This window comes from Myotis yumanensis, unplaced genomic scaffold, assembly GCF_028538775.1.
Source record: "Myotis yumanensis isolate MYYU_CA2020_CCGP unplaced genomic scaffold, mMyoYum1.0.hap1 SCAF_17, whole genome shotgun sequence".
NCBI classification, from domain to species: Eukaryota; Metazoa; Chordata; class Mammalia; order Chiroptera; family Vespertilionidae; genus Myotis; species Myotis yumanensis.
The window spans coordinates 22,659,282-22,684,540 of NW_027223768.1; the positions used below are offsets into that span (position 1 = coordinate 22,659,282).

At 52.5% G+C, this 25,259-nt stretch overlaps 1 protein-coding gene and 2 long non-coding RNA genes across 4 annotated transcripts in view; 1 reads left to right on the plus strand and 2 right to left on the minus strand.

The window, feature by feature from the left end:
- Window positions 1-18,703, plus strand: part of LHX4 (LIM homeobox 4) — a 40,217-nt gene extending 21,514 nt beyond the window's left edge. Inside the window, exons 3-6 of the mRNA XM_070396714.1 lie at window positions 11,943-12,145; window positions 15,753-15,907; window positions 16,243-16,414; window positions 18,309-18,703. Of these exons, the coding sequence (XP_070252815.1) occupies window positions 11,943-12,145; window positions 15,753-15,907; window positions 16,243-16,414; window positions 18,309-18,703 (925 nt within the window). The remainder of the gene's footprint in view (window positions 1-11,942; window positions 12,146-15,752; window positions 15,908-16,242; window positions 16,415-18,308) is intronic.
- LOC138995909 (uncharacterized) lies at window positions 14,769-20,801 on the minus strand. 2 transcript variants are annotated; one of them, XR_011468691.1, is made up of 3 exons: window positions 20,696-20,801; window positions 18,074-19,348; window positions 14,769-16,551 (listed from the first exon to the last, which is right to left on the minus strand). It is a non-coding gene; the product is annotated as an uncharacterized lncRNA (long non-coding RNA). The 2 variants fall into 2 exon arrangements; XR_011468692.1 differs by lacking the exon at window positions 20,696-20,801 and having other exon boundaries at window positions 18,074-18,238; window positions 18,775-20,328.
- Window positions 20,802-21,334: 533 nt separating this feature from the next.
- LOC138995910 (uncharacterized) lies at window positions 21,335-24,302 on the minus strand. The gene is made up of 3 exons (XR_011468693.1): window positions 23,445-24,302; window positions 22,034-22,116; window positions 21,335-21,424 (listed from the first exon to the last, which is right to left on the minus strand). It is a non-coding gene; the product is annotated as an uncharacterized lncRNA (long non-coding RNA).
- Window positions 24,303-25,259: the final 957 nt, after the last annotated feature.

The following is a 25,259-nucleotide window of genomic DNA, read 5'->3' on the forward strand; positions in this document are numbered from 1 at the left end:
CTGAGCAGGTCCTTTCTGGACTGTGTGCCCAGCATGTCGTGGGTCCCCTGTCTCCTTGCAAAGGAACCCAGGGTCTGAAGAGGGCAGGGGTCTGAGAGTAGGGCTTCTGGGCCCCCTCCTGGCAGCTCCCTTGCTCTGAAGTGCAGTGAAGACAGGACAGGTTCTGTGCTGCAGGAACTGGTTCAAGTGCTGGGTGCCCTTAGGCAACTTCCTTGACATCTCTGAGCGGTGTCGTCTTCAGGAAAAGTGGGGATGCTCATGGCGGGTGCTTTGGGAAACCTGGCAGCTGGAGCACTTCTCAAAAGGGAGGTGTTTTACGAGCAGAATAGTTTGGGGAACCACTCTGTTTGCTGAATCCCTGTCCTGACTTTTACTAGCTGTTTGTCAATAAACAAGTGCGTAGGCCCTTCTGAACCTATTCCCTTATCTGTTAAGAGGCACTCATTCTCACCCACAGAGTTGCCGTGAAGTGAGAGGATAGTGGGTAAAACGTGCCCAGCACAGGCTAGGTGCTGTATCTGTGTCTCTGGGTTTCTGGCCCTGAGTGGCCGCTTGACCCACAGCCCTGGAAGGCCCGGCTGTTGGAATCTGCCTGCAGTGCTGGGCCTGCGCTGGCTTCTGACCTCTTCCTCCTACCCCAGGCTTGAGACCTTCCCATTCAGGTGACCTTTAATGACCTAGAAGCCCTCAGACAGAGGTGGGGGTAGCCTGGCAGAGTGGGGAGGGCAACAGCTGTGTGCTGGGGTAAACCATGGGGTAAAGATACCATGTGGATTTGCATGAAGGCTTGGGAAACAGACCAGCAGTGATGATAATGCAAACGGCTATAGAATCAGAGAGGGTAACAGTCATACAAATATTTAAAGTGAAGCCTTCAAGAGCGTTCCAGGCTGCACCCCTGGCCACTCTGCCTGCCTGTGGGGTCATGGGGAAGAGTTGGAGGCATTCTGGGGGTGACTGCCCCTCCAAGGGGCTCCTGTCTAAAATGGCATGCTTCTCTGGGGGTGTCCCCCTGCCCCGGGGCCTTCACCTGCCTGGCGGGCAGAGACAGGCCCTGTCGGGGACCTGGAGGGACAGAGGGCCTCTGTGTCGCTTGTCAGGGGGGAGCTGTGCCAGCTGCTCACCAGCCCAGCAGTTCCACTCCTCCCCCCGCCAGTCACTCTCCGGCCGCAAGCAGGGCTGTCCGCCAAGGGCAGGTGAGCGGCGTCCTTGGGAGCCTGGGCGCTGATTTATCCCCGGGTTCAGAACAGCCTGTTTCCGCTCCGGCACACTCTGCCTTTGGCCCGGCCACAGGGTGGTTTCTCTGGCTTCTGTCAAGTCTTCACTGGTGACCTTGGCCCCATCGCTCCGGAGACCTGGGCCTCCATGGCTCAGCTGGGCAGATGCTCACAGGATCTGGGCTAAAACCTCTGTGAGGGTGGATTTCACAGAGGAAGTGAGAACAAGGTTTGAATCAGTGTAGAGCTCTCTGAGCCTCACCTTCCCATCTCGGAAAAGGGATGGGAATAGAAATAGCTCCTTTTCTGAGTCACTGTGAGGACTGAGTATGATGAAGGACGCAAATACTTTGTTCTATTAGTAACTGTTCTGATTAAGGTCGTGATGCTGTATCCAGGTAGGAAGAGAAAAAAAGAGAGAAGGAGGGGCTCAGGCTACAAAAGGCCTCAGGCCAGAGAGGGGTCCTGGGGTGGGAGGTGGCCTGTGTCCAGTGGCAACAGCAGGCAGCACCGCCCGTTTCAGTGTGGGGGAGCCATCTCTCCCTGCGGGTCCAGAGCTCGGTGGCAGTAACTGCAGTCCTCACCTTCCTTCCCAGGGTGGGGTTCCCCGCTCTGGCTGGAGGGGCCTCTACCTGGTACCCTTTTGCTCCAGGAAGAGGCCCCTGTAGTTCTGGGGTTGTTTGTGGGTCTAATCTGGGTCCAGGTTCTTGCCCAGCCACTAATTTCTGTTAACTACGCACCTGCGAGGCCACACACACACACACACACACACACACACACCCGCTAGCAAAATGTGCTTAAGGGGCGGGTCTCTTTGACGTGTGACTTTCCATAATTTCCGAATAGTTTATAGTCTAATTTCCTCACTAAGCAAATTAAACCTTTTAAGGTAATGATCAGACGGTGCAGGGTGGCTGTGCGTGTGGACATTTGTAAGATTCAAATACACTGGTGGGACCAGGCCCACAGTCATTTGCGAAGGCCTGTAATCAAGGCAGAAGCAATTACTTAGCAGAGCGGCTCCCCCTGGGACCCGAGGCTGTATATCAGGGGTGATGAGTCCGAGGATTATCTGTCCGCCCGCCCGCCCAGAGCCCATCCTCGTGACATCTGTGCAACCTGCATCCCAGAGACTTTGCTGCTTGGGGGAATCTGTCTGGAACCAAAGAGTTGCAAACCAACCTGCGAGTCAGCTGGCAGCTGGGCTGTGGACATGGGGTCCCCAAGCAGAGAGGGATCCAGGTGAGGTGGGCGTGGAGGTGCAGTCCCGTTCTCCTCATCGCTGAGGCTCAACCTCCTTTTCTCTCCTTCACCTCCCACCCGCACCGTTCAGGTACCAAGTCATGGGGCCCAACTCCAAAATGCCTGTCTCTCTTTCTTTTTAAAAACATATTTTTATTGATTTCAGAGAGGAAGGGAGAGGGAGAGAGAGCTAGAAACATCGATGAGAGAGAATCATTGATCAGCCACCTCCTGCACACCCCCCACTGGGGATCGAGCCCGCAACCCGGGCATGTGCCCTTGCCTAGAATCGAACCTGGAACCCTTCAGTCCGCAGGCCGACGCTCAATCCACTGAGCCAAACCAGCCAGGGCTAAAATGCCCTCTCTTTCCATCCCTGCTGTCTCTGTCCCCTCTGAGGCAGGCCCCCCGTCACCAAACCTCTGCTCCACTGGAATCTTCCCCAGGCGGCTGCCCCTGTTCCCCCTCAGCCCGCTGTGCTTCCTGCCAGGCCTGGCCACGTGGCCCCCACGGCCTCCTGAGACTTCCGAGCTCAGCACTAAAGGGCCCGCAGTGATCCGGCCTGACCCCATTTCCTTCTGACTCTCTGGTCAAGGTCACATGGGGCAGATGGGGGCGGCAGGGGTTTGGACTGTGAGAGCCAGTCTCTGGCTTGTCGCTGAGCATCCTGGGATCTGTCTGTCCCCCAGAAAGCCCCACTTGAGGAGGCTGAGCTCTGTGGTGGGCAGATGGGTCAGCACAGTGGGTGAGCCTGGGGGGTGGTGTGAAGGGTCGGATAGGGCCTCTGCCCCTACATATCCTTGCCACTGCCTGTCACAGCGCCTGCCACATGACCACTGAGAGAGAGAGAGAGAGAGAGAGAGAGAGACAGACAGACAGACCTTTGGTCCCGAGGGACCCAGAATCTGCAGATGCCACAGGAGGGCCAAGAGCATCTGTCACACAGTGTTTCTCAAAGAGTGGTCCTTGGAACCCCCACATCAGGGGCACTGTGGGAGGCTTGTTAAAAGTGTGCATTCTGATTTTAAGCAAACCTCCCAGGTGGCTCTTCTGCTGGGAGAGGAGGCGGGTAATCTGGTAACCAGTAAATGAAGGCCTTGGCAGAGAATGGAGCCTGAAGTAAGGAGGGCAGGTTGGGTGCCTGGAGGCAAGCACAGGAGGAGGGTCAGTGTTGTGGCCAGTTAGGCCACAGCTCCCAGCCTGTCCCGCTGTGAGAGGGGATACTGACGCCTCCTGTAAGGGCTGCTGTGTGGTTAAGAGGAGAGCTCACCTGGCACTGCCTGGGGCGTGCTGCAGGCTGACTGGGTGCTGCATGTTTACTGCGTGCTGCATGCTGACTGCGGGCTGCAGGCTGACTGCGTGCTTACAGAAGTTAAGGGAGGGAGCTGGACTCTTCTAGAAGAGGGTTGGCTCCTACCTGCCCCAAGCGGGAGAGGAGGGAAGCGTGGCTGAGGGAAAAGGAGAGGGGCTGTAGCTTCTTTTCTGCTACGAACGGAGCTGTGTGATCTTGGGCAAGTCACTGCCTCTCTCTGAGCCCGAGTTCCCTTCTGTGTTAAATGAGGGGCCTGGACTAGGCCACTGGTTCTAAAGCCTTTCCAATAGCATTTATCTCAAAATAATACTGAACGCTCGTGAAAAAGAAAAACATATTTAAAACCCCAAATACAAAGCAGCGCCGTGTGGGGCAGATCTGGTGAGCCTGGGAGGTATGCGAGTGAGTGTGTGCATGGGAGGTGGGGCTGGGGGATATGTTCCCACACCCCAAGGCTCTCACGTTCTCTGGCGCCAGGCCTTCTCCAAATATGGCCCCTGTCCATATCTGGCGAAGGCTGACCATTCTCGGGCAGAACTTTACGTGCCCGTGACATGGCTGAGGTGCTGATATATGCTGGAAGTATTAGTCCATACAGTAACAGTAAATATCAGCAACTTACCTGTCAAGTGTGCTGATAGCGAAAAGAAATACATGTAGGGAAGTGTCAGCCGGGGAAAAAATATACGGCCTGCAGTAAATCACCTCCAGGCAATTAAAGCATAAAATTAAGTTATGCGCTACTTTGTTTCCTGGGGACAGCGCGCTGGGCTGTGGCAGCTCCCACACACGGAGGCCGGCGTGGGCCTGGCCTGACCCCCACGGCTCCCAACGGCCAAGAGCAAGGGAGAGCATTGGGTTCAAATCCCAGCTCCACCGTTCATGGCCGTGAGGCCTGTGGCACGTTACCTACCTTCTCTGAACTTGTTTCCTCATCTGCAAACAGGGGAAGCTATACCAGCACATGCCACAGTCGTGGGCCATTCAGTATTTATTTACCAAATAGCCACCAAACACATAGCTTGGGCCAGGCACTTCTCTAGGCCCTGGAACAAAACGGTCCCCGCTGGCCGTCTGGAGAAGGAGAAAGATAGGAAACAAGAAATGCACAGCATGTCCGTTGGCGATGAGTGCTTTGGAGAGAGGAAAGGAAGTGCTGGCTGGGGAGATGGCCAGGAATGCCCCAGGGAGGGCCACATTGGAGGGAGCCACACAGGAGGGACCACGCAGGTGTTTGGGAAGCGTGCTCCAGGCCGAGGAAGCAGGACAGGGCCTGAAGAACCAGGGTGGCTGGGCGAGTGAGCAGGCAGCGTGGCCGAGTAGAGGCTGGAAGGTTGATGGGACCTTGACCTTTTTTAAAAATATATTTGTTGTTGTTGATAGTGTTACAGAGATCTCCCATTCCCCCTTCCTCTTGTCCCCCTCCTCCCAGCCCCTACCCTCCCACCCCAGGTCTTCACTACCCTATTGCCTGCGACCATGGGCTATGCATGTAAGTATAGATGTTCTCTGGTTTCTCTCTTCTCGTTCCCCCAACCCCACTCACATCGAGGCATATCAGCCTGTTCCCTGCCTCCCTGCTTTGGGTCTTAGGAACCTTGACCTTTGACTCCAGGTGAGGTGGCAGCCACTGGAAGGTTTTGAGCAGGGGAGTGAGATGGTCTGACTCAGGCTCCTGGTGGCTGTTGTGTGGAGAATGGACGTGGGGCAAGTCCTAAAGCAGGAGACCGTGCAGAGGCAGTTCCGGGTGAGGGGTGATGGGCCTGAACTAGGGAGGCAGCCGTGGAGATGGTGAGAAGTAGTCCAATTCTTGATGTAATTTTGGGTACAGCCAACAGGATTTGCTGACAAATCAGATGAGGGCGTCCAAAGCTTTCGGCCTGAGTGATTGGGAGAGTGAAGTCACCCTCCTGGGAGATGGGGAAGACCCCGGGAGCGGATACTGGGGGAGATCAGGAGTCTGGTTTTGGACCTCCAAGTAGGGATGCTGAGCAGGCGGTGGGACACACCGTTCTGGAGGTGAGAGGTCTGACTGGAGGTGGATGTGAAATCCCCAGGGGAGCAGAGTCGGGCGGAGATGGGGTGTGGGAGACGGTGGAGAGGCTGCCAGCGGGGAAGAGCAGAGCCAGGAGCGCCAGTGCTGAGGCCAAGGGAGTGCGGTGTTCTCAGGGGAAGGCAGGCAGGGAGCCAGTGCTGTTGAGAGGTCAGGGGAGGTGTGTGTGTGTGTGTGTGTGTGTGTGTGTGTGTGTGTGTGAAGATATTTATTGTAAGGATCGGCCCATGTGATTCGGGAGGCTGAGAAGCCCAAGATCTGCAGTCAGCAAGACCCAGCAGAGCTGAGGGTATAAGTTCCAGTCCAAAAGCCAGCAGCTTGAGCCCCAAGAGCTGATGTTTCCATTTGAGTCTAAAGACAGGAAAAGACCAATGTGCCAGCTCAGGGCAGCCAGGCAGGCGCAGTTACTCTTCCTCTTGGAGGGTCTGCCTTTCTGTTCTATTTCGTTCCTCACCTGATTGGACGAGGCCCACTGCACTGGGGAGGGCAATCTGCTTTCCTCAGTCACCTATTCAAACGTGAGTCTCATCCAGAAACACCCTCGCAGACACACTCAGGATCCTGTTTGACCAAATATTTGGGTACCCCGTGGCCGTCAACTTGACACGTAAAATTAACCACTAGAGTGGATTCAAGAGAAGAGCAGGAGCAGGGGTGTTAGATACCCTGCCTGTAGACCCCTCTTTTGAAGAGCGTTACTCTAGAGCAGCGGTTCTCAACCTGTGGGTCGCGACCCTTTCACAGGGGTCACCTAAGATCATCGGAAAACACATATATAATTACATATTGCTTTTGTGATTAATCACTGTGCTTTAATTATGTTCAATTTGTAACAATGAAAATACATCCTGCATATCATATATTTACATTACGATTCATAACAGTAGCAAAATTACAGTTATGAAGTAGCAACGAAAATAATTTTATGGTTGGGGGTCACCACAACATGAGGAACGGTATTAGAGGGGCGCGGCATTAGGAAGGTTGAGAACCACTGCTCTAGAGAGTAGAGATCTGGATGGTAGATGAGGGAGATGGGGGTCAGAAGGGAGATTTTTTAAAGTGGCAGAAATTATAGCACGCTGTACGCTGCTGGGTAGGATCTAGTAAAGAGGAAAATTAATGATGTGGGAGCCAAAGGGGACCGTTGCTGGAAGAATCATCTTATTAGGCGCAGAGGGATGGACTCTGTGCCAAGGTGGGTGGCCGGCCTTGCACAGGAGCATGGATGGCCCAGCTGCAGGAAGCAGAGGGCAGGCGGGGGTGTGGCCGTGATAGTGGGAGCAGGTGGCAGGTCTTGGCTGAGAGTTCTCTTTTTTCAGGGAAATAGGAAGTGGGCCACCAGATGAGATGGAGGATGGGGGGCTTGAGAGAGAGGGTGGGAGGGAGGGACAGCGAAGGGACAGGGAAGTGTTTGTGGTTTCCCAGGCTCCCGAGGTCCGGAGCAGAGTGTAGATTTAAAGTGAGCCAGTCAGAGACGTGGCATGTGTCCTTCAGCTCCGTGCAGACCCCCGAGCTCGGGGGAGAAAGTGGAGGGTTGCAGCAGGGTAGGGAGTTGAGAGTGTGTGTAAGGGAGGGGTTGGTAAGAGGGACCTCTGCATCTTTGCTGGAGGAGGTAAGCGAGGCCAGGAGGGGAGTGAGGGATGTGAAGAGATGGACTAGTCCCGCAGGTTGCAGAATCCTGGGCGTCAGGGTGCTGCAGGGAGTGACAGGAGGTGACAGCTGGACCTGGGGTGGTTGGAGGGTACTCTTGGAGATGCTGCAGTTTCTGGTAGCAACGTGGTCTGCGATTGACCATGGGAGTGAGAAGGCCATGACCTTCAGGAGAAGAGGTCAAATAATTGAGAGGGCAGGGGCAGGAAGGACAGTGACAGTGATGGTGGTGGTGCTAAACCCGCTGAGGGATGAGGGGGCAGTGACCATCACAAGGTGGGCAGTGGGGTGTGGTCTGAGGGCTGGTGGTGAGGATTAAGTGATATTATGTACCTACAGGGGCACACAGTAGGTACTTAGCGAATGGGAGCTGCTTTCATTAATCCAGTTACGATGATGTTCACATGGTTCCTGGCCTGGTCACAGGACAGAACCTAAAACCAGGAATGTGCCAGAACATGTGGGGCAGGATTTACACGCTCGTTTCTAGCAGGTGTGGTGCCGGCAGGGCCTGCTTAGTCTCTTTCTGCAGGACCCAGACACCCTGCTCTCGGGTGTGGTCCCACCAGGCTTCTCAAGAGCAGGAAGCGGGGGAGGGGACAAATGGGCAGATGGGAGTTTGGGCCGAGCACAAGGACACGGGCCTGTCCTGTCCTGGGGTCACGAGCAGCCCCTGAATGTCACAGTGATGTCTGGTGCGTTCCCTGCGCCAGCAGGCCCAGGTCCCTCACTCCTGACTGGGTGGTAGGAGCATGAAGGTGGTGAGTGGGGTGTGACCGGGGGTGTTGGGATAGACACCCCAGAGGTGAAGGCTCCCAGGGCAGCCCCTAAATTTCAGGCCTGGGAACTTCCTGCTCAGTGGCTCTGAGCAGCTGGGGACACATGAGGGGAACAGGGCCCCTCCACTCGGGTGCCACAGCCGTCTTCAGTGGATGCTTGCTGCCTTTGCTGCCTGCCGTGTGCTAGCCATCCTGTTAGAAGCACCAAGTTCAGACCCTTATTGCCCGTGTGAGCTGCGGCCGGCACCGCCCCCCGAGCCTGTTCCTCAGCTGTTGGAAGGCATCACCTTCCAGGCAGAGCACCCGGAAACGTGGATGACAGCGAAGCGCCTGGGAAAGTTTGTGTGTTAGGGCGCCGTAGGCCCCGTTTCAACCCGGGGTTCAAGTCCCTTCTTAGGAAAGCTTTTGCTAGGAGCTACGGTTATGTTGAGTGTCGATCCTTCTGAGTGCGTCGGATGTGTTTTCTGAGCAGTTCAGGCATTCATTCACACATACGTGCATCCATTCTCCTGGTCAGTGGGTCTTTGCTGCCGACTCCACGCTGGGCAGGGCCATTAGAATGGCCAGTGATGCTGGTCGGAGGAGGGAAGTGACGCAGCAGCTCCAGCGGCTTCCCCTGGGCTCCCTGACACCTGGCCAGGCAGGGCTGACCAGGGTGCTGGTCCTGCTGAGCGAGGCCAGTGTGGTTTGCACCCGAGTAGGCAGGGCGCTGCACACAGTAGGTGCTCAGTGACAGGACACAGGGAGACTGCCTGGGAAATCCCCGGAAGCCTCTTACCTGGCCAGTGTCCAGCTCCGCCCCCACCTCAGCTTCCTTCCGTCCTTAGACTATTGCTTCTGTGAAGCAGCCAAGTTCACAGTTAGCCCAGGGCGTTTAACCATGGCCGCCTCATGCCCATCCCAGAAGTTGTGTAGCCTCTCCGGGCTGTGGCTGACTGGCTGGTCCGAGAGCTGGAGACAGAGGCAGTGTCTTCATCGCGCACAGCCCCACAGGACGGCACCTTATTCCGGGCCCAGTGGCTGAGTGGGGGCGGGTGCCCCTCAGGGTGGGCTGTGCGGGGAGCCCTGTGGGCCGAGGGAGAGCACGCAGTCCCCTCGCCGAGGGTCCCATTGGCTGTGCTCCAGAGGAGCAAGGTAATAAGGAGCAACTTCCACTTACCGTCGGTATAAATCCCACAATCAGGAAAATTGCTTCAATTGCTAAAAACGCTGGTGGAAAAGTCCATTTATTTTTCATTTTTCTTGTGCACTTGCCACCCTCACGCATGAATCACTGTCGGTTTGTAGATTAAATTTATACCCCGTTATCTTTCACGTCGCTGGGGCGCTGGTGTCAACTGGGTTCCTGGTTACCGAAAGCCACTGTCTGCCTTGTGGTGGCGAGAGTGGCCCGCTCTGTCCATGGGTGGCCACTGGGCGGGGGGTGGTCTCCTCCCTCCTGGAGTCTCCCCACAGGCTCCCTTCAGCCCCTGCCCCTCCATCTTTTGGCCGCAAGGGAAGACTTGCTTTTGGAAAGTCCGGTTCTCCTCAGGAGCTGCTCTGCTGCGGCGCTCGCACCTGGATTTGGGTGCTTTACTTAGGGTTTGCAGTGAGCATGGCGCAAGGGCTCCTGTTATTTTGAACACCTGCTTTGAGAATTGGCCTGGACTGGATAAAACATGATAGGCATTTTGAAAACATGCTCTGAGAACACATACTATATGGGCTTCCTTCCTCTCTGTTCCCCCAATCTCAATCTCTCTCTCTCTCTCTCTCTCTCTCTCTCTCTCTCTCTCTCTCTCTCTCTCTGTCACACTCACACACACACACACTCACAGGGTAGAGCCGGTGCCTGCCTGCTTTCCTTTTGAATGCAGGCAATGTGGTTAGATGGCAGGTGTTGAGAAGCCTGGTTTTCACCTGTGTCCTGGAAGGTATAGAACTGTCTAGAACTGATAGTATACTTTGTTCTCCATGCTCACATTTAGCCATTTCTGTGCATATCCTCTGAAAACATGCTTGTTCTCAGATTTATGATTCAACAAATGCTAACTCTATTTTTCGGGATTGGACCCCTTTGAGAATCTGTTGGAAGCCCAAGTCCCCCTCTGGATGCACAGTGTTGAAAAACTTGAGGATGGTTTGAAGAGCCCCATCCTGCCCGCTGTAGAGACCTCCATGTACCCCCTTCCTGCCCCCAAGAAAACCCTGAGCCATCCCAGGAGCTCAGAACTCTGCAGTCCTCCCAAGCCAAACGCCTCAGCCCCTCACACCCCAGCACCCTTCCCAGACCTCGTCTCAGAAGAGCAGTCCCCTGGGCCACACTCCTGGCTCTCTCAGGGTTACCCATCTAGATTTAGAGACCCCCCCAATTCTGTGACATGTCCTGGGAGGGGGATTTCTGAAGCCACAGCTGGCTCGCCTGCTCCAGGCCCTCAGCCCCCAGCAGGTATCATTACTGCATAAGAGACCCATCATTCTGCATTAATCTGGGATTCATCATGATAGCCATGACCATAATTAATTTATTTGGTATTAATGTGGATGAAATATGTACTGTCCTTTCAGGGGAAATCAGGCTGCCTATAAGCATTAGTTAAAAGGACCATTAAAATCAAACCTTCCCCAGATCCATTAGGCGAAGTCTTTCATCCTGAAGAAGATAAAGTTGTGCTGTGTGAAATGTCATGAATAATTAGGTTGATTGCTGTTTTAAACTCTGCCCCTGCCTCCCCACCCCTCCCGCCTCCCTCCTGAAGCGGGGGAGGCTCACCTGCAGCGGAGTGGCCCCCTCCATCGCCCATGTCTATACTGGCCCCCAAGTCCCTGCTGACCTCTGTGGCTGCTCATGTGGCCTGTCTGTCTGTGGCTAGAATGGGGAAAGGAGCTTAAAGGACCGTGATGAGCTGTTTGCGAGATGTATACATCTCCTCCCTTCCTAACTGGGCCCAGAGTGGCTGCAGATGCTTTCCTCCTGCCTCAGTGCTGGTCCGGAGAGGGGTAGACCAGGGAGGGGTCAGAAGTGGCATTTTCCAGCCAGGTCTGCAGACTCCCTGCCCTGAATGGCACAGGGATATGAACATGCAGCTTCTGGGCCCACCCTGGACCACATCCCAGGGGCTGTGCATGGGAAGGGGATGGAGGCTGGCACGGGGGCGAGGAGGTATGGTTGTGCAGGATGGAGGGGCGAGGCAGGAGAGGGAGGGGAGGGCCCTGCTCTGCTGCCCAAGTGCAGTGCCTGGCACTCCAGGGTGGACATCCACGTGCTCTCTCCCTGCCACACGGGCTCCTCCTGCGGGAGCGCGGGAAGAGGAACTTTTCCAGCTGCCTGATGCTCACCAGTATGAGCACAGCAGTGGCCCCTGGGCTGGTCTTCTAGGCCTCACCACAGAGTTGGAGAAACCAGGAGGCGGAGGGTGAAATGGCCTGCCCGCAGGGGACATAGACACTCCTCCGTTGGGTGAATTGACGGGTGGACAGTTTGGAGCCCTGGGGTGTCATGTCAGCCTTTGAAAGGCACAGGAGAGACTAGTTCTGATCCAGCCCCTTTATTTTGTGGTTAAAGAGCTCAGACACAAAGCAGTGAGGTCAGTTAGAGGCTGGGGGACCAGATGGTAAGCACTGGGTGGTCCAGGAGAGGGGCTGATGGGAAATGGGAGGAAACCATTAGCCCCCTATGCCCTAATCCTTTCATGCTGTCCTGACAGGCGCTTCGGCACAAAATGCACGGCCTGCCAGCAGGGCATCCCCCCGACCCAGGTGGTCCGCAAGGCGCAGGACTTCGTCTACCACCTGCACTGCTTTGCCTGCATCATCTGTAACCGGCAGCTGGCCACGGGGGATGAGTTCTACCTCATGGAGGATGGGCGGCTGGTGTGCAAGGAAGACTACGAGACGGCCAAGCAGAACGGTAGGTGGCACAGCCCTGCAGTCCCCCCCAGGCATTTGTTCAGGCCGGGCCCTCTGAGTCCCTCAGAGCCCTGCTCACACCTGCCTCCTGAGATCCGCCCCACATCTTGACAGGGAGTTAATTCTCAACATCCCCAGTCCTGTAGCGCAGCGGTTCTCAACCTGTGGGTCGCGACTATTAGAAAACACATATGGCATATCAGATATTTACATTATGATTCATAACAGTAGCAAAATTACAGTTATGAAGTAGCAACAAAAATAATTTTATGGTTGGGGGTCACCACAACATGAGGAACTGTATTAAAGGGCCGCGGCATTAGGAAGGTTGAGAACCACTGCTTTAGTGCTTGCTGGCTCATGGCAGCTTTAAGCAAGTATGGTTAGTGAGCGCACCGGTCGTCCACACTGGGCTCAGGAGCAGCCAGGGGCCGCATGTCATTATCTGGGTGGCTCCTGCCTGGGGCAGGGCTGGGAGGGTGTTCCGCCTACAGTGGACACTTGGGCATACTCCTTGGTCTTGTATATTGGGGGGCATACTTACCTCAGCACCTATTGGCCTATCACTTTGGACTCCAGTCAGCTGTGCTCCATTTCCCCTCATGAGGTAAGGACTTAGGGGTGTGGACTCCTCATGTCCCCTAAAGCCCCGATGCAGGAGCCAAGTGCTTACTGAGCCAGTGTCCACACTCAGCTGCGGAACTCTCCCCCGCCCCCCACCTTCCCCAGCCTCCTCAGAGTCATTGTCCAGGGTCTGCAGCAGAAGCCCAGGCTGACATTGATGTCAGGCCCAGCATTTCACACCTGGAAAACCTGCCTTCACGTGGGCAGATGGGCAGCAGCTGCTCCTGCCCTCCAATGCCATGTTCTTGGGCAGCCCTGAGCCTTTCCAGGGCCTAGACTGGGCTTGGACCCCCATTCCTCCGACCTCCCCTCAGGAAGGCCAAGCCCAACACTCCCCTCCTGCAGCCCTCCTTGGGCTCCTCACACACGGCTGTGTCCACAGGGGGTGTGCCCTCCACTGGCTCCAAATATGGCATCTGGCCAAACCCAACCTGGGCATCTCAGATGCACAAACTCACAAAACACCAAGGTTGTTTGCCTTTGACTAGGATTTCTATCAGCTCAGGGTATCGCTGTGGAAAGCAGCTCTTGTTGACAGCTCTGGGCTTGATGGAAAAAAAAAATAGCAACAACAGTGTCAGTATCTCCTTCTAGAGCTTTCCTGGGCCCCCACATGTCATAGAGATCTGATCACTACATGGGGAAATTAGTTTTCTGCTCTGTATATGCAGTTTGAAATGAAGGGTGCGCGGTGGTGAGGAGGCAGAGGTAATCTTGGGGCTAGCCGGCTGGAGCCGAGCCTGGCTTTGGTGGAAGGTGGGAAGGGGTGCTGAGTCAGGGGCCTCCTGTCTCTCTCTCCTCCCACCACCCCCAGCTCGGCCTTTTGGGGTGTACAGGCCTTCAGTCTCTTTCTCTTTCTGGGGCCTCTGTAACCCCATTCTAGGCTCTTTGCTTTAATGGATTTATCTGCTCTGGTTCCTTAAAACTCACTCGATGCTGTTGCTTTGAAGTCAATTATGATGTCACAGAAGATTAGGGCGTCTTGTCAGGGCTAAACCATCAGAGCAGATGGACTGCGGGTCCCAAGCTGCCGTTGGAGCGCTGATGCCCTTCAGCAGATACCGAGACTGCACGGCCTCCCCTGGGGCCGGCTTGTTGTCAGAGGCCTCGTTCGGGCCCCGAGCACACCTGGCCTGGCGTCATCCACTGCCGGTGGTGCAGGGAGGGGCTAACACTAAGCAGACCCGCAGGACCATGGAGAGACATGCGATTTAGCCTCAGAACCTGGGGGCCTCACTGCTGGGCCACTCTCAAATCAGGGTCCCTTCTCAGCTCTCCAGGGGGGACAATAGCACCTGCCACATAGGGCTGTTTCCTGAGCTTAAATAGGAGAAAGCATGCGGAATGGGATGTTAAGTGAGGGTGAGACCAGCATGGAGGAGAAATGCGAACAGGGAGGTGCGACCCGCTTAGGTTCTCAAGGAGCTGCAGGCTACATAGTTCTGACGGGTTCCTGTCTCCACCGGCAGTGAAGCTGGGGCCACGCCGCTTCATCCTGTGAATTCGGGGTGATGCTGAGGGCAGCAGGGACCTTTGTCTGCTCTGGGACATTTGGCTCTTTTTATGTTTTAATTCCTCCTTGCTAAGCTACACCCTCTTTCAGGCTTAGTTCCCTCCCTTGTGCTACACAAAGGATCTGATATCAGCTGTTTGTACTTGAGTGTGAATGATTTTGTTCATTTGTTTTGCCACCCTGGATATCTGCATTTTCACTATGATGAGGTTGTGTTTTGTGCCAGGGACAAGTGCTAAGAGACCCTGAATAATTCAAAACTAACCTATTTTAAGGCTAATTTTCCCATAGGAATTAATGTAAGAAGTAAGGGAGGGATGTATTCTGGGAGCACATAAATCCATAACCGGTGAGATGTATCTTTGCCTTAATGCTACTTTTTATTTTCTCAGCACTGTCTCTAATACCTCGAAGAATGCTCTCTCCTAAATTAACAGCCCAGGGTATCATGGTCTTGCTTGGCCTTCTTCATAGCCTTTTATCACATTTAACTTCCGTACCAAAGTTATTGATTTTTGGGTGCATTTTTCAGCATGAGCACGGCCACCACTACTTAATGAATACTTGGATGACATTATTATAGGATATAAAGAAGATTTTAAATTATAATAACAGTGAATGTTAAAATAACAGCATAATAGCCCCCATAATTGCAAGAAGAAGGTCCTGTGCAGGTGGACAGCAGTGCGGAAGCCATGCCCACCAGCCAGGATGACAGGGCGTATCCCAGGGGCACTGCCATCTGGTTGTGGTGAGAGCAATTTCTAATTCACTAGGGCAGCCTACTTTGACAGTAAGCAATTCTCAATGAATTAAAATTTTTTGGTGGTTTCACTATTTCAGATTTTATATATAAAGGCTGTATAGGTATTTTAAAAGTGCACTATTTGATATCTGCTATCATGCTGGCATCTCTATAAATATGGGCAGAAGGCTTGATTCCCTAAAACAGAATTAAGTAGAGTTTTGGAGGTTTTCCTGTGCCACAGTGGCTCTGGAATCCTTCCACTCTGGGTTTAGGACTGCAGAGAGGCGATTGGGTGGTGGGCTCTGGCCCATAATTTATGAACATTTGTAGATGACTGGTGAATGCGTGGGCCACCCCTGCGAGGGGCCCTAGAAGGAGGGACAGGGGCATGTGGGACAGCCCTGAACCCAGACTTTAGCTCCTTCACCTTCACAGCATCGGTCATACTCACAAGGAAGTCCACCAGGGTGTTGGGCATGACAGGAGATGCGTGGAATAGAACACTTCCAGTCTGATGGGAGGGGACAGGGAGGCTGGACGGGGGACGATGGTGTCCTTACTTTTAAGTCACTTCGGAAAGCCTGTGGTGCAAGAGTGGGCCACGCCACTCTGCCTCCCCACTGTTCTGCCCATAGCAGGCAAGATCACATGTGAGGAAAGGAGGTGGACGAGACTCAGGAGCTTCAGGTGGGCTGAACTCAACCAGTAAGGTTTTTATTGCAGATGACTCAGAGGCAGGAGCTAAGCGGCCCCGGACCACCATCACAGCCAAGCAGCTGGAGACCTTGAAGAATGCCTACAAGAACTCTCCCAAGCCTGCCCGGCACGTGAGGGAGCAGCTGTCCTCAGAGACGGGCCTGGACATGAGGGTCGTACAGGTGAGACACCAGCTACCTGGCCCAGTACTCATTTGCCGCCTAGGGATCCGGGGCCCAGTGACACTCCTGGGAGGCCCAGGGCCAGTCTGTGCCCTCTACATGGGAAGGCATGGGAGTGGTATACATACCATGTCACTGATCCTTTTGGGGACTTGGGGCTCGGGGCCATGATTCTGGGGAACTTGCCAAATTGGAGGTGTCTGAGGCTCAGGCAGAGGGAGCCATGGGCACAGTGTACTCCTGGCCTTGAACTCCAGTCCCTGTCTCCAGCCACCTGGGGGCTGTGGGGTTGGGGTGGGCATCCTCCGAATGTGTGCCTTGTGCTTGTGTGGCAGGTTTGGTTTCAGAACAGAAGGGCCAAGGAGAAGCGCCTGAAGAAGGACGCAGGACGGCACCGCTGGGGACAGTTCTATAAGAGTGTCAAGAGGAGCCGGGGCGGCAGCAAGCAGGAGAAGGAGAGCTCTGCAGAGGACTGTGGGGTTAGTGACAGTGAGCTGAGCTTCCGAGGTGAGCAGGGCTGGAGGGGCGAGGCGCAGTGATCCTTGACATCCAGGAGGGATTTTCTTGAGGCCTGGACAACTCCCTCCTGGACACAGGCTCCCCGCTGCCCCTGGCAGTAATGGGTGGGGGAACATGGAGTGGCCCTGTAAGAAAACAAGAGAGCTCTGCTGCTGAGATGTGCAAGCTGGTTCCCTAGCACCGTGAGCCCCAAGGCCTCCCCTCCTGCTGACTGGGGCTCCCTCACCACCCCGTGCACCTGTGAACAGAGCCGGGTCTCAGTCTGTGCCCTCAGCCCCTGTGCAGGGGCCCTGGCTCCCTCCCAGGATTCCCTAGTGACCCCTTTCTCCACTCCTGATGGGGAGGACATGCTCCTCAGGCCCTGTGCCCTGGGAAATCACTACTGTGAGTGCATGTGAGATGGGGAGCAGCCTCACTTCTGAATCCCTTCCCCTCTGCGCACTTTATCCTGCCCCCACCCACAAATGCTTTGGAGCATGCGCTAAGTTCAAATTGGTGCATCAGCAACATTGCAAATGACTGTGTTTTGAGTCCTTATGTTGTTTGCAAATAGCCGTAACTATTCTCCTAGCCTGAGTCCTCAGAGCTGGGGTCAGAAATTGGGTTTCCAGTTGTGGCTCTGTCACATGGATCACTTCTTGAGCCTCAGTTTCCCCACCTATAAGTAGGGAATAACCACATCCTTGCCCATCTCACAGTGGTGTTGTGGGGAGTCAATGAACACAAATGACTCTGGATGTGTTTGGGAAAAGCCCAGCAGATGTTTAGCCTTGGAAGGGACGATTGTCCCCACGGGGAGCCTGTGGCTCCCTCAGAGGGCCCTGGTTCTCTGGGATGACAGGTATACGCAAAAGGCCAAACACTGGCCATTTTACGGTGAAGCTGAGCCTTCACCTTCCTGCCCCTTTAAAGAGCCTGGATAGGAACTGATGCACAGGCCCAGGTGGGGAATAGAAAAGTCTCTGGGGCAGAGGATAGAACAAGCTGCTCACCTGAGGGGATGGTAGCTCAGCCTAGAGGTCTGTACTGGGGCCCCGGGATGGCTCAAGGGCTTCATGCTCACCTCTCCTAGCCCTCTTGGCAGGGTTAGGAAAGCCACTTGATCTCATTTGAGCTGCTGGAATCCATGTCGGAAACATACAGGATTGCCAGGTCTCATTTTGTAGCTCCTTTCTTTTGGGTGCAGGTGGGCTCCCAGGGTGACATATCATTGCTCTCTCCGAGTAATTATGTATTTCTTAAGATTAAAACGGCCACCTCTGTTGGAGAGGTGACTTCTTCCAGGTGGCAAAGATCCTGTTAGATCCCCTTAGTGAAATTCTCTCAGAAACAAGGTCCATGTGTCTTAATCAAGTCAACACTGTCCCCAGTGAAGACTGTATTAGACAAACCAAGTCATTTGCTATTGAATCTCTCCCAAGTAGACCAGAAGAACAGTGTACACATGTCTAAGAGTGGTCCTCAGCTACCCTTACCATATGGGCCTGCTTGTTTCCCAACCAGCCAACCCAAGCACATTACTTAGCCTGAAAGCGTTCAGATTAAATCTTGTCAGCACAGAGTTTCCACCGTGATGTGAGGCATTCATAGTCCTCAGTGTAGCCAGAGTATCTTAGTTCGTGAGTGACATGGGACCAACACACTCACCAAACACTATCCAGACTTTTGGTCCCAGGAATTTAGTCTCTGCAGGTGTTTCTTCTATTTCCCTCCCTTGATGTGGGTCAGTCTCGGGCTGACATGATGGTGTTTGATCCCTGCTTGGCAGCTGTCTGTCATCCTCGGGCTTCTTTCCTGGTCGTGTATTCCTACCTAGGTTGTAAAGAACAGGAACATTGGAATCCTGTTGGCTGACAATAAATCTCCGTTCTTTTGTCCACAGAGGATCAAATTCTCTCAGAACTTGGCCACACCAATAGGATTTATGGCAACGTGGGGGACGTTACAGGCGGACAGTTAATGAATGGGAGCTTCTCCATGGACGGGACAGGACAATCCTATCAGGACTTGAGGGATGGGAGCCCCTATGGAATCCCCCAGTCTCCATCCTCCATATCGTCCCTGCCGTCCCACGCTCCTCTGCTCAATGGGCTGGATTACACAGTGGACAGTAATTTGGGCATCATTGCGCATGCAGGGCAGGGAGTGAGCCAGACGCTGAGAGCCATGGCTGGGGGACCCACCTCTGACATCTCCACAGGAAGCAGTGTAGGCTATCCCGACTTTCCAACTAGCCCAGCCTCTTGGCTCGATGAAATGGATCATCCTCCGTTTTAAACATCTGTCCTCCCCACCCTACCTGTCCTTCTGGCTTGAGAGAATATCTTCAAGGATCAAAAGAGACTTACCTTTTTAGGATCAAATGCGCACCAATGTGAATTTCCATTATTTTCAATGGAAGTCCTCTGCTGATCCCTAGGAGGTCACCGCACTACGGTGCTGTTCTCCTGGGGAAATGGTGGGGGAGCAGCCTCCTCTCAGAACAGCACAGGGCACAGAGCCTAGAGCGCTAGGGTGCTGGCTTATGCTCCCTCCCCGACCCTGCTTACAGGCTTTGGCTGCTCAGCGCTTGGCAGCAGGAGGCGACTGTGAGGCCACCCTGGCCTTAGGGAACTCTGCTCCAACTGGTATGTCTCATGAGATGCTTCCCACACCAGTGCTCTCGCCAGAACTGAGATTCTGGTGACGTCACAGCCCTTAAATATAAGAAAAGTGATTTCTGAACCACCCTTATCAAACCCTAATTTTCAAAATAAAAAAGGTCACTTACTAAAGGTCAGTAGAAACTCTGATGGCCACAGTTTGATATAGAGACATGCCCCTCCTTTCTCTTCTGCTGTGAAGAATGACCTCTTCCCTCTCCAGAGAGTATCTGTCAGTTTGGGTTTGTGAGCAGTCCCATCACCATCACTGAATCCATCCCTGATGGCAAGAAGTGGTTTTCGTTGCAGGTGACTCTGAGGCTGGAGCTGAGTGGCCCTGGACCATCACAGCGACTGCCCGACGAGTCCCCTTGGAGCACAATGTGCCTTTTTAATTTGCTCATATCACTTATTCCACTAGACAGGCTGTGGCTTACACAACGATCAAAGCTAAAATATGGAGAGACCAGAAAGACAATCAGTGAGAACATTTGTAGACCCATTTGGATTCCAAGCGTGCAGTCCATTTAGCCAAATCAGCAGATGCCAGTCTCCCAGAGTCCCCGCTCCTGCAGGGGAAATGATATTGTGAGTTTGTTTTGAGGTGGTTGGTTTAGATGAGTTTGCAAGTGCACACCCACCTACAGCCAACCCTCCCTAGCCCTTTAAAAAGGAGAGCTTTCTCTGCTGTGCTAGCTGACTCAGTTGGAGGACAGTCTTGGCCTCTTCCAAGTACTAGCAATGCTTTTTGGCTGGGAGCAATCATTTAGGGAGCAGCCCTAAAGTTGTCAGAGTTCCAAGTGGTCCTTGGGCTGCATCTCCCTGGGTTGCTGGCTGGCCTCACACCAGGCCCTGTGGTGCTCCAGCCCTGCACTTGCTCAGAAAGGGGAGCTCTCCAGCCAGTGGCAGTGCAGACTCAGCTTATGGGTTTCAATAGCACATCACCAAGCCCGAGGCAAGGGCAAGGCCAACCCCTGCTTTGTGAGCTGCCAGCCCTGCGACAGACTGCACTTCGGTGGGACATACCGTGGTGAAGGTGCCGTGGCTCCTACTTAATGCACCACCCCTCAACCTTGCAGGAGGTTCTCCATGTGCACACTGGAAATTAGCCAGGGGAATTTATGTGTCCCCTGGGAAATGGTGGTTTACTTCTCTGGCCTCCTGTTTTCTTAAGATCAGCAGAGTAGGGAAGGGTAAGAAAGGCATTACCTTTTTCACGTGAAGTGATGGGGCCCAAGACCCTAACCACCCTTTCTTTCATGTCTGTCACGTTTTGAAGGCTGCAAAGATATAAGAGTGTGCTAGGTAGACTCAAGGAAGAAATAAACCTTCCTCCTTGGCTCCTGCATCTTCTGCAAATGCCTTCTGAGGACTAAACTACGGGCAGTTAAGCTTCTTCAAACTGTATAATCAGTAAATTCCTGGGGTCAGCCTTCAGGCCACCTTTCCCTGATCAGTTCTGTAGTGGACCCTTATTTTCCGACAGGCTGCAATTGTCGTGATTTTTGCTTGGGGAGTCCTGCAGATGCAGGATTTCTTCTTGAGGCTCCAGGATTAGGGATGCCAGAGGGTGAAGCCCAGACAATTCCCAATACAGTGAACAGTGGGGATGGCAATAAAGACTCACAAGAAAGGCATGTGCCGCAGTCTTCTGGGAGGACAGGTTCTTGAACATACTGTTCTCAGCAGGCAGCTCTCAGTGCACAGGAGGACTGTGTTGGGCAATGAACCAGTTAAAGACTGTCCCACCCAGACCACTGTCGCAGCTCGGTTACTTGGCGTAGGAGCTCCTGGGATCTCAAGGTACTGCCTGCTTTTGGTGGTTACCAGGGGCAGCAGACTCAAGGAACATGGCCCTCTGGGTAGCACTGTTTAAGATCAGTTGAGCAGTTTTTGTTTTGTATGCAAGTTAATCAAGCTCATGCCTTATTCAATGGTTGGAGAACGTGCTAGTAACAGTCTCTTGAGAACTCAGTGAGCGGGGCAGCTGGTGTTGGTGGGCTGCTTTGGTGTTGGTGGGGCTGGCTAGCTATACTGGCCTCAAAGCTGGGAGAGCTGAGTTCCCCAGAGCCTCCTCCCAGAGAGCAGCAAACACTGGCGCTCCGTGTAGAAGCACAGCCAGGCCAGGCCTCAGATTCTAAGTGGCTCTCCTTGCAAGTGCAGTTAGCATTCTAGAGGACTGGTGCCACCAGTGAGCCATTGCGTGCCAAGATTGTTGCTTGGCTCTTCTGTGGCTGGAGATGGTGAGCACACACTGTACCTTGAGAGCTTCCTCCATTGCTCAGCGGTCTGTGACTGAGGTATAAGGTGCCTCCTGGGAGCTGCTTTCTCCCTTGCTAAAGTGACATGGACACATCTGAAAAATGAAACAAGACCTTCTAGAGCAATTTACATCATTTGAATCTGTCTGTGGCTCTAAGAGAGCAATTACAAGTAGCAACATTCATCTGAGCACCTGGCTGATAGACCTTGGGATAGGAGGTTTCTGAATTCAGGAGCAAAATAACAATTAAAAACCCAGCAACACCTAAGCTTCCAGTAGTAGCTGGTATAAGAAAAATGGGACACACGGGGCTATGGAAGAATCTCTATTTTTAAAGAGAAATAAAACCACAGAAGAAATCCCGATGCAAAGCTAAGCCAGCCCACCTGTTAAATCACATTATTGGGAAGACTGGTCCTGGACCTTTCAGGGACTTGCTGTGCCACCTGAGGCAAACTCCTTTCTGTCTCTGTGCTTTCTTTTTCTCGCCTCAGCTAATAGTTAAAGAATATAATAGAAAGTGCAAATCAACTACCATATTGATAATATTATTCCTGCAAATTAATACAGTGAAATGTCAGAGAAAGAGGACAAAATTAAGACATAAGAAAAGCATTTAGCCCTAGCCAGTTTGGCTCAGTGGATAGAGTGCTGACCTGCGGACTGAAGGGTCCGGGTTTGATTCCGGTCAAGGGCACGTACCTTGGTTGCAGGCTTGGTCGCATGCAGGATGTCTCTCTCTCACATTGATGTTTCTCTTTGTTTCTCCCCCTCCTTTCCACTGTCTAAAAATCAATGGAAAAAATATTCTTGGGTGAGGATTAACAACAAAAAACAACAAAAAGAAAAGCATTTAGCCGTGTTTTTAAGTTTTTCTTTTTTTTTTTTGCCAATGCAAAACACGAAATCTAATAAGATAATTGAGGGCCATTCAATCTTCATAATTAAGTTCACTTTGCAAGAAGTAATCTGTAGATATGAAAGATATGACCACCTCTTGAGGCTCAAGCTGGTTATTTTGAAACAACTGCCTCCTTGCTGGAGTGGGTTGAAGGCTTCAGCTGAGCAAAAGCTGTGTTATGGGCGACAGTGCGTCCAGCACCCACTCTCCCTTCCAACCTCTCCCACATGCCACTACTGACAACTTGGTTCTAACTGTGGAAATGATGACCATACCTCTTCAGCCAGCAGGGTCTGGAAGGACTGAGGAGGCTCATTTTTAAACATTGCACTTTAAAAATTGGAACCCGTGAGATGAAGAAAAATCCAATTAAGCGGAAATGAGTTCTGTTTTATTGCCTGCTGCTGAAGGGCTCTGGGCACGCTGAAAGCGAAATAAAAAGCACATCACTGGCTCTCTCTTTCTTGGATTGGTCAATTGGCCCTTTTTGCAGTAGTTGCTCCAACTGTCTCCCACAGTGACAGGAGCCAAAAAGAGAGAGCTCAGCAAAGTCATCCCACCCACACTCTGCTTGGTAGGCCCACGAAAGCACAGTTTCATGCTGCTAGCTCTGGGAGGAGACAGCTGCAGGTCTGGAGGTGTGCCAAGCGTTCCTTTGCTTAGGGAGGCAGAGCTCAGGTGGACAGAGAAGGACACCCTCACTCTCACTGCTGCCCACCGAGAGACAAAATCATTTGTACTCCCTCACTCGAGGACTGTGTGCAGCCAAATGGGCAGGTTCGGGGCTGCAGGATCCCAGATGCTGCTCTGAACTTGCATTCAGACCTCAAAGCACCTGCTCCCCTAAGCTCTGGATTGTTGCCCTCACCCTTCCCAGTGTACATTTTGTACAGTGAAAAGAAATGAAGTCTCATTTGCTGGAAAAAAAGGAAAAAAGAAAAAAAAAGGACCCACCCATCCTTATTTATTGCCATGTGACTTTGGAACAGAAGCTGGTGCGTTTGTTTGTATATGCCTCCTGTGTGTTGGCATGAGATGTGTATGGTAAAACTATGTTAAATAAATATGGATGTTCTTTAGAAGCTGGTGTGTCTTGGTTTTCATTTAGTTTTCTCTCTTGACCTAAATCAAATGCAAAGCTGTGCTGACATGGGACCCTTTTATCACCAGAAGAAAACCCGAAGTACAACTCCGAATGCCAGAACTACTTACATCCATAAATACCAGAACTGCTCGGTGAAGGCTTGGTTAGAGTTCTCCGATTTCTCTTACAGCAATGTTCTAGGGCCCAATCCTCTGCTCCTAGACTTAGGGAATGGGCAGAGAAACCTGTTGACTACATACTTTTTAGTTAGTTTGTCCTTCACACTTCACACATTTTCTCCCTTGAGAAAGTATGTGCAAATGTCTACATTTGGGTGAGAGGTGGACAGAGGGATAGAAACACCTCATCAGAGTCATCAGGGCTCTTAAACAAGCTTTTCTAGGAAAATCTCCATTCAGACTTTTTCTCCGCAGGAGGCTTTATTAGTGTGCCAGACCTGAAGTATAGTGAGGATGGAAAGAGCAACAGAGATTCTTTAAAAAAAAAAAAAAAAGAGTCATAGCCTTTCTTTAGAGCTGGGGTCCCAACTAGGAAAAACTAGAGAATGCCTTTTCCATTAGTGATTAGTAGTTTTGTTTGGCTGAAGAGAAGATCCAAGCAGAGGTGTATTGTCCAATATGGTAGTTACTAATCACGCACGGCTATTTACATTTAAACTGCTTAGTATGAAGTGAAACGAAGTTCATTTCAGTCCCTCACACTAGCCATATTTCCAGCACTCAAGAGCTACATGTGGCTATGGTATTTGGACACAAATATCGAACATTTCTATCCCTGCAGAAAGTTCTACTGGTTAGTGCTGATGGCATCTGGCTCAGCAGCGACAGAGAAAACTCATCCATCACCTCTTTAGTTACTAGTTAACCTGGAGCACTTGGGGACGTATTCTGAGACTCCTCAGACAGTGGTAGTGACAACTGTCACATCTTGTGTGGCTTGTTTAGGTACAAAGCATGAGGCTGGGCTCTGGGCCTCAGTTCTCAGTCTAAGGATGCCACCAGGTTGTCGGGACTCAGTTCCTACGTTTTAGACTTACTTTGTGCCCCACAGTCAACCCAGTTAAACAGGAAAGGCAGTACCTTCCCAGGCAGGACCTCCACTGAGCTTCTTGGAGGGCTTAAAGGTCTTTTGTGGAGACCCAAATCTCTGCTCTGGTCCCTGGCCGAGTCATCTCCTGTGGTAAATACTTTACAAGGGTGAGAAAGGCAAAGGCCTTACTGGGTATGTGCCAAGGAAGGCTGAGGTTCAGAAGGACCTTACTGGGTGCAAGCAAGGGCGAAGACGAGAGCACCCAATGGGAGCGGGGAGTTTGGGTAGAGCAATAAGGAGGTGCTGCACATGAGGACTTTTGTTTCTTCCCTTGCTCAGTCGCTTGGGTGGTTGTTAGGGAAATTTGCCAAGTGGCTATGAAGGCCTCTGTTGCTACTAAATTTGATTACTTATCTGGGTATTCCCGAGAACTCATAATGGGGCTTGAGAGTTCTGCCAGTGCATGCAGTGGGCTATTGATTCTAACACTGTACACGATGTCTGTAGTCTATTCTCAAACCCTCGTCACAAGCTGTCTCTACTGAGTCTTTGTTTTCCAAACTCTGTCAGTTGCTTTGAGTGTATCAGGCTGACGGTTCATTGGAATGTTTCCACTTGGTGTTCTAGTGCACCCTGATCCCACCACAGTAATCTAGTAGCAACGTTTTGGAATTATCAAATAAGTTCTCAGCTCACAGAGGGAGGGAGGATCGGGTCCTTCTTTCTGGCTCGGTCACTGGAAACCAGCTCCTGAGCACGATTCTCTGACAGAGCCTTTTCAGAACAACAGCTGCTTAAAGAAGAATAAAGGAAAGAAATCACCAGCCAGAAAGAATGAAATAAAACTCAAACTCAGGAGAACTGAGGAAGGCACAACAGTCAGTGTTTGCACT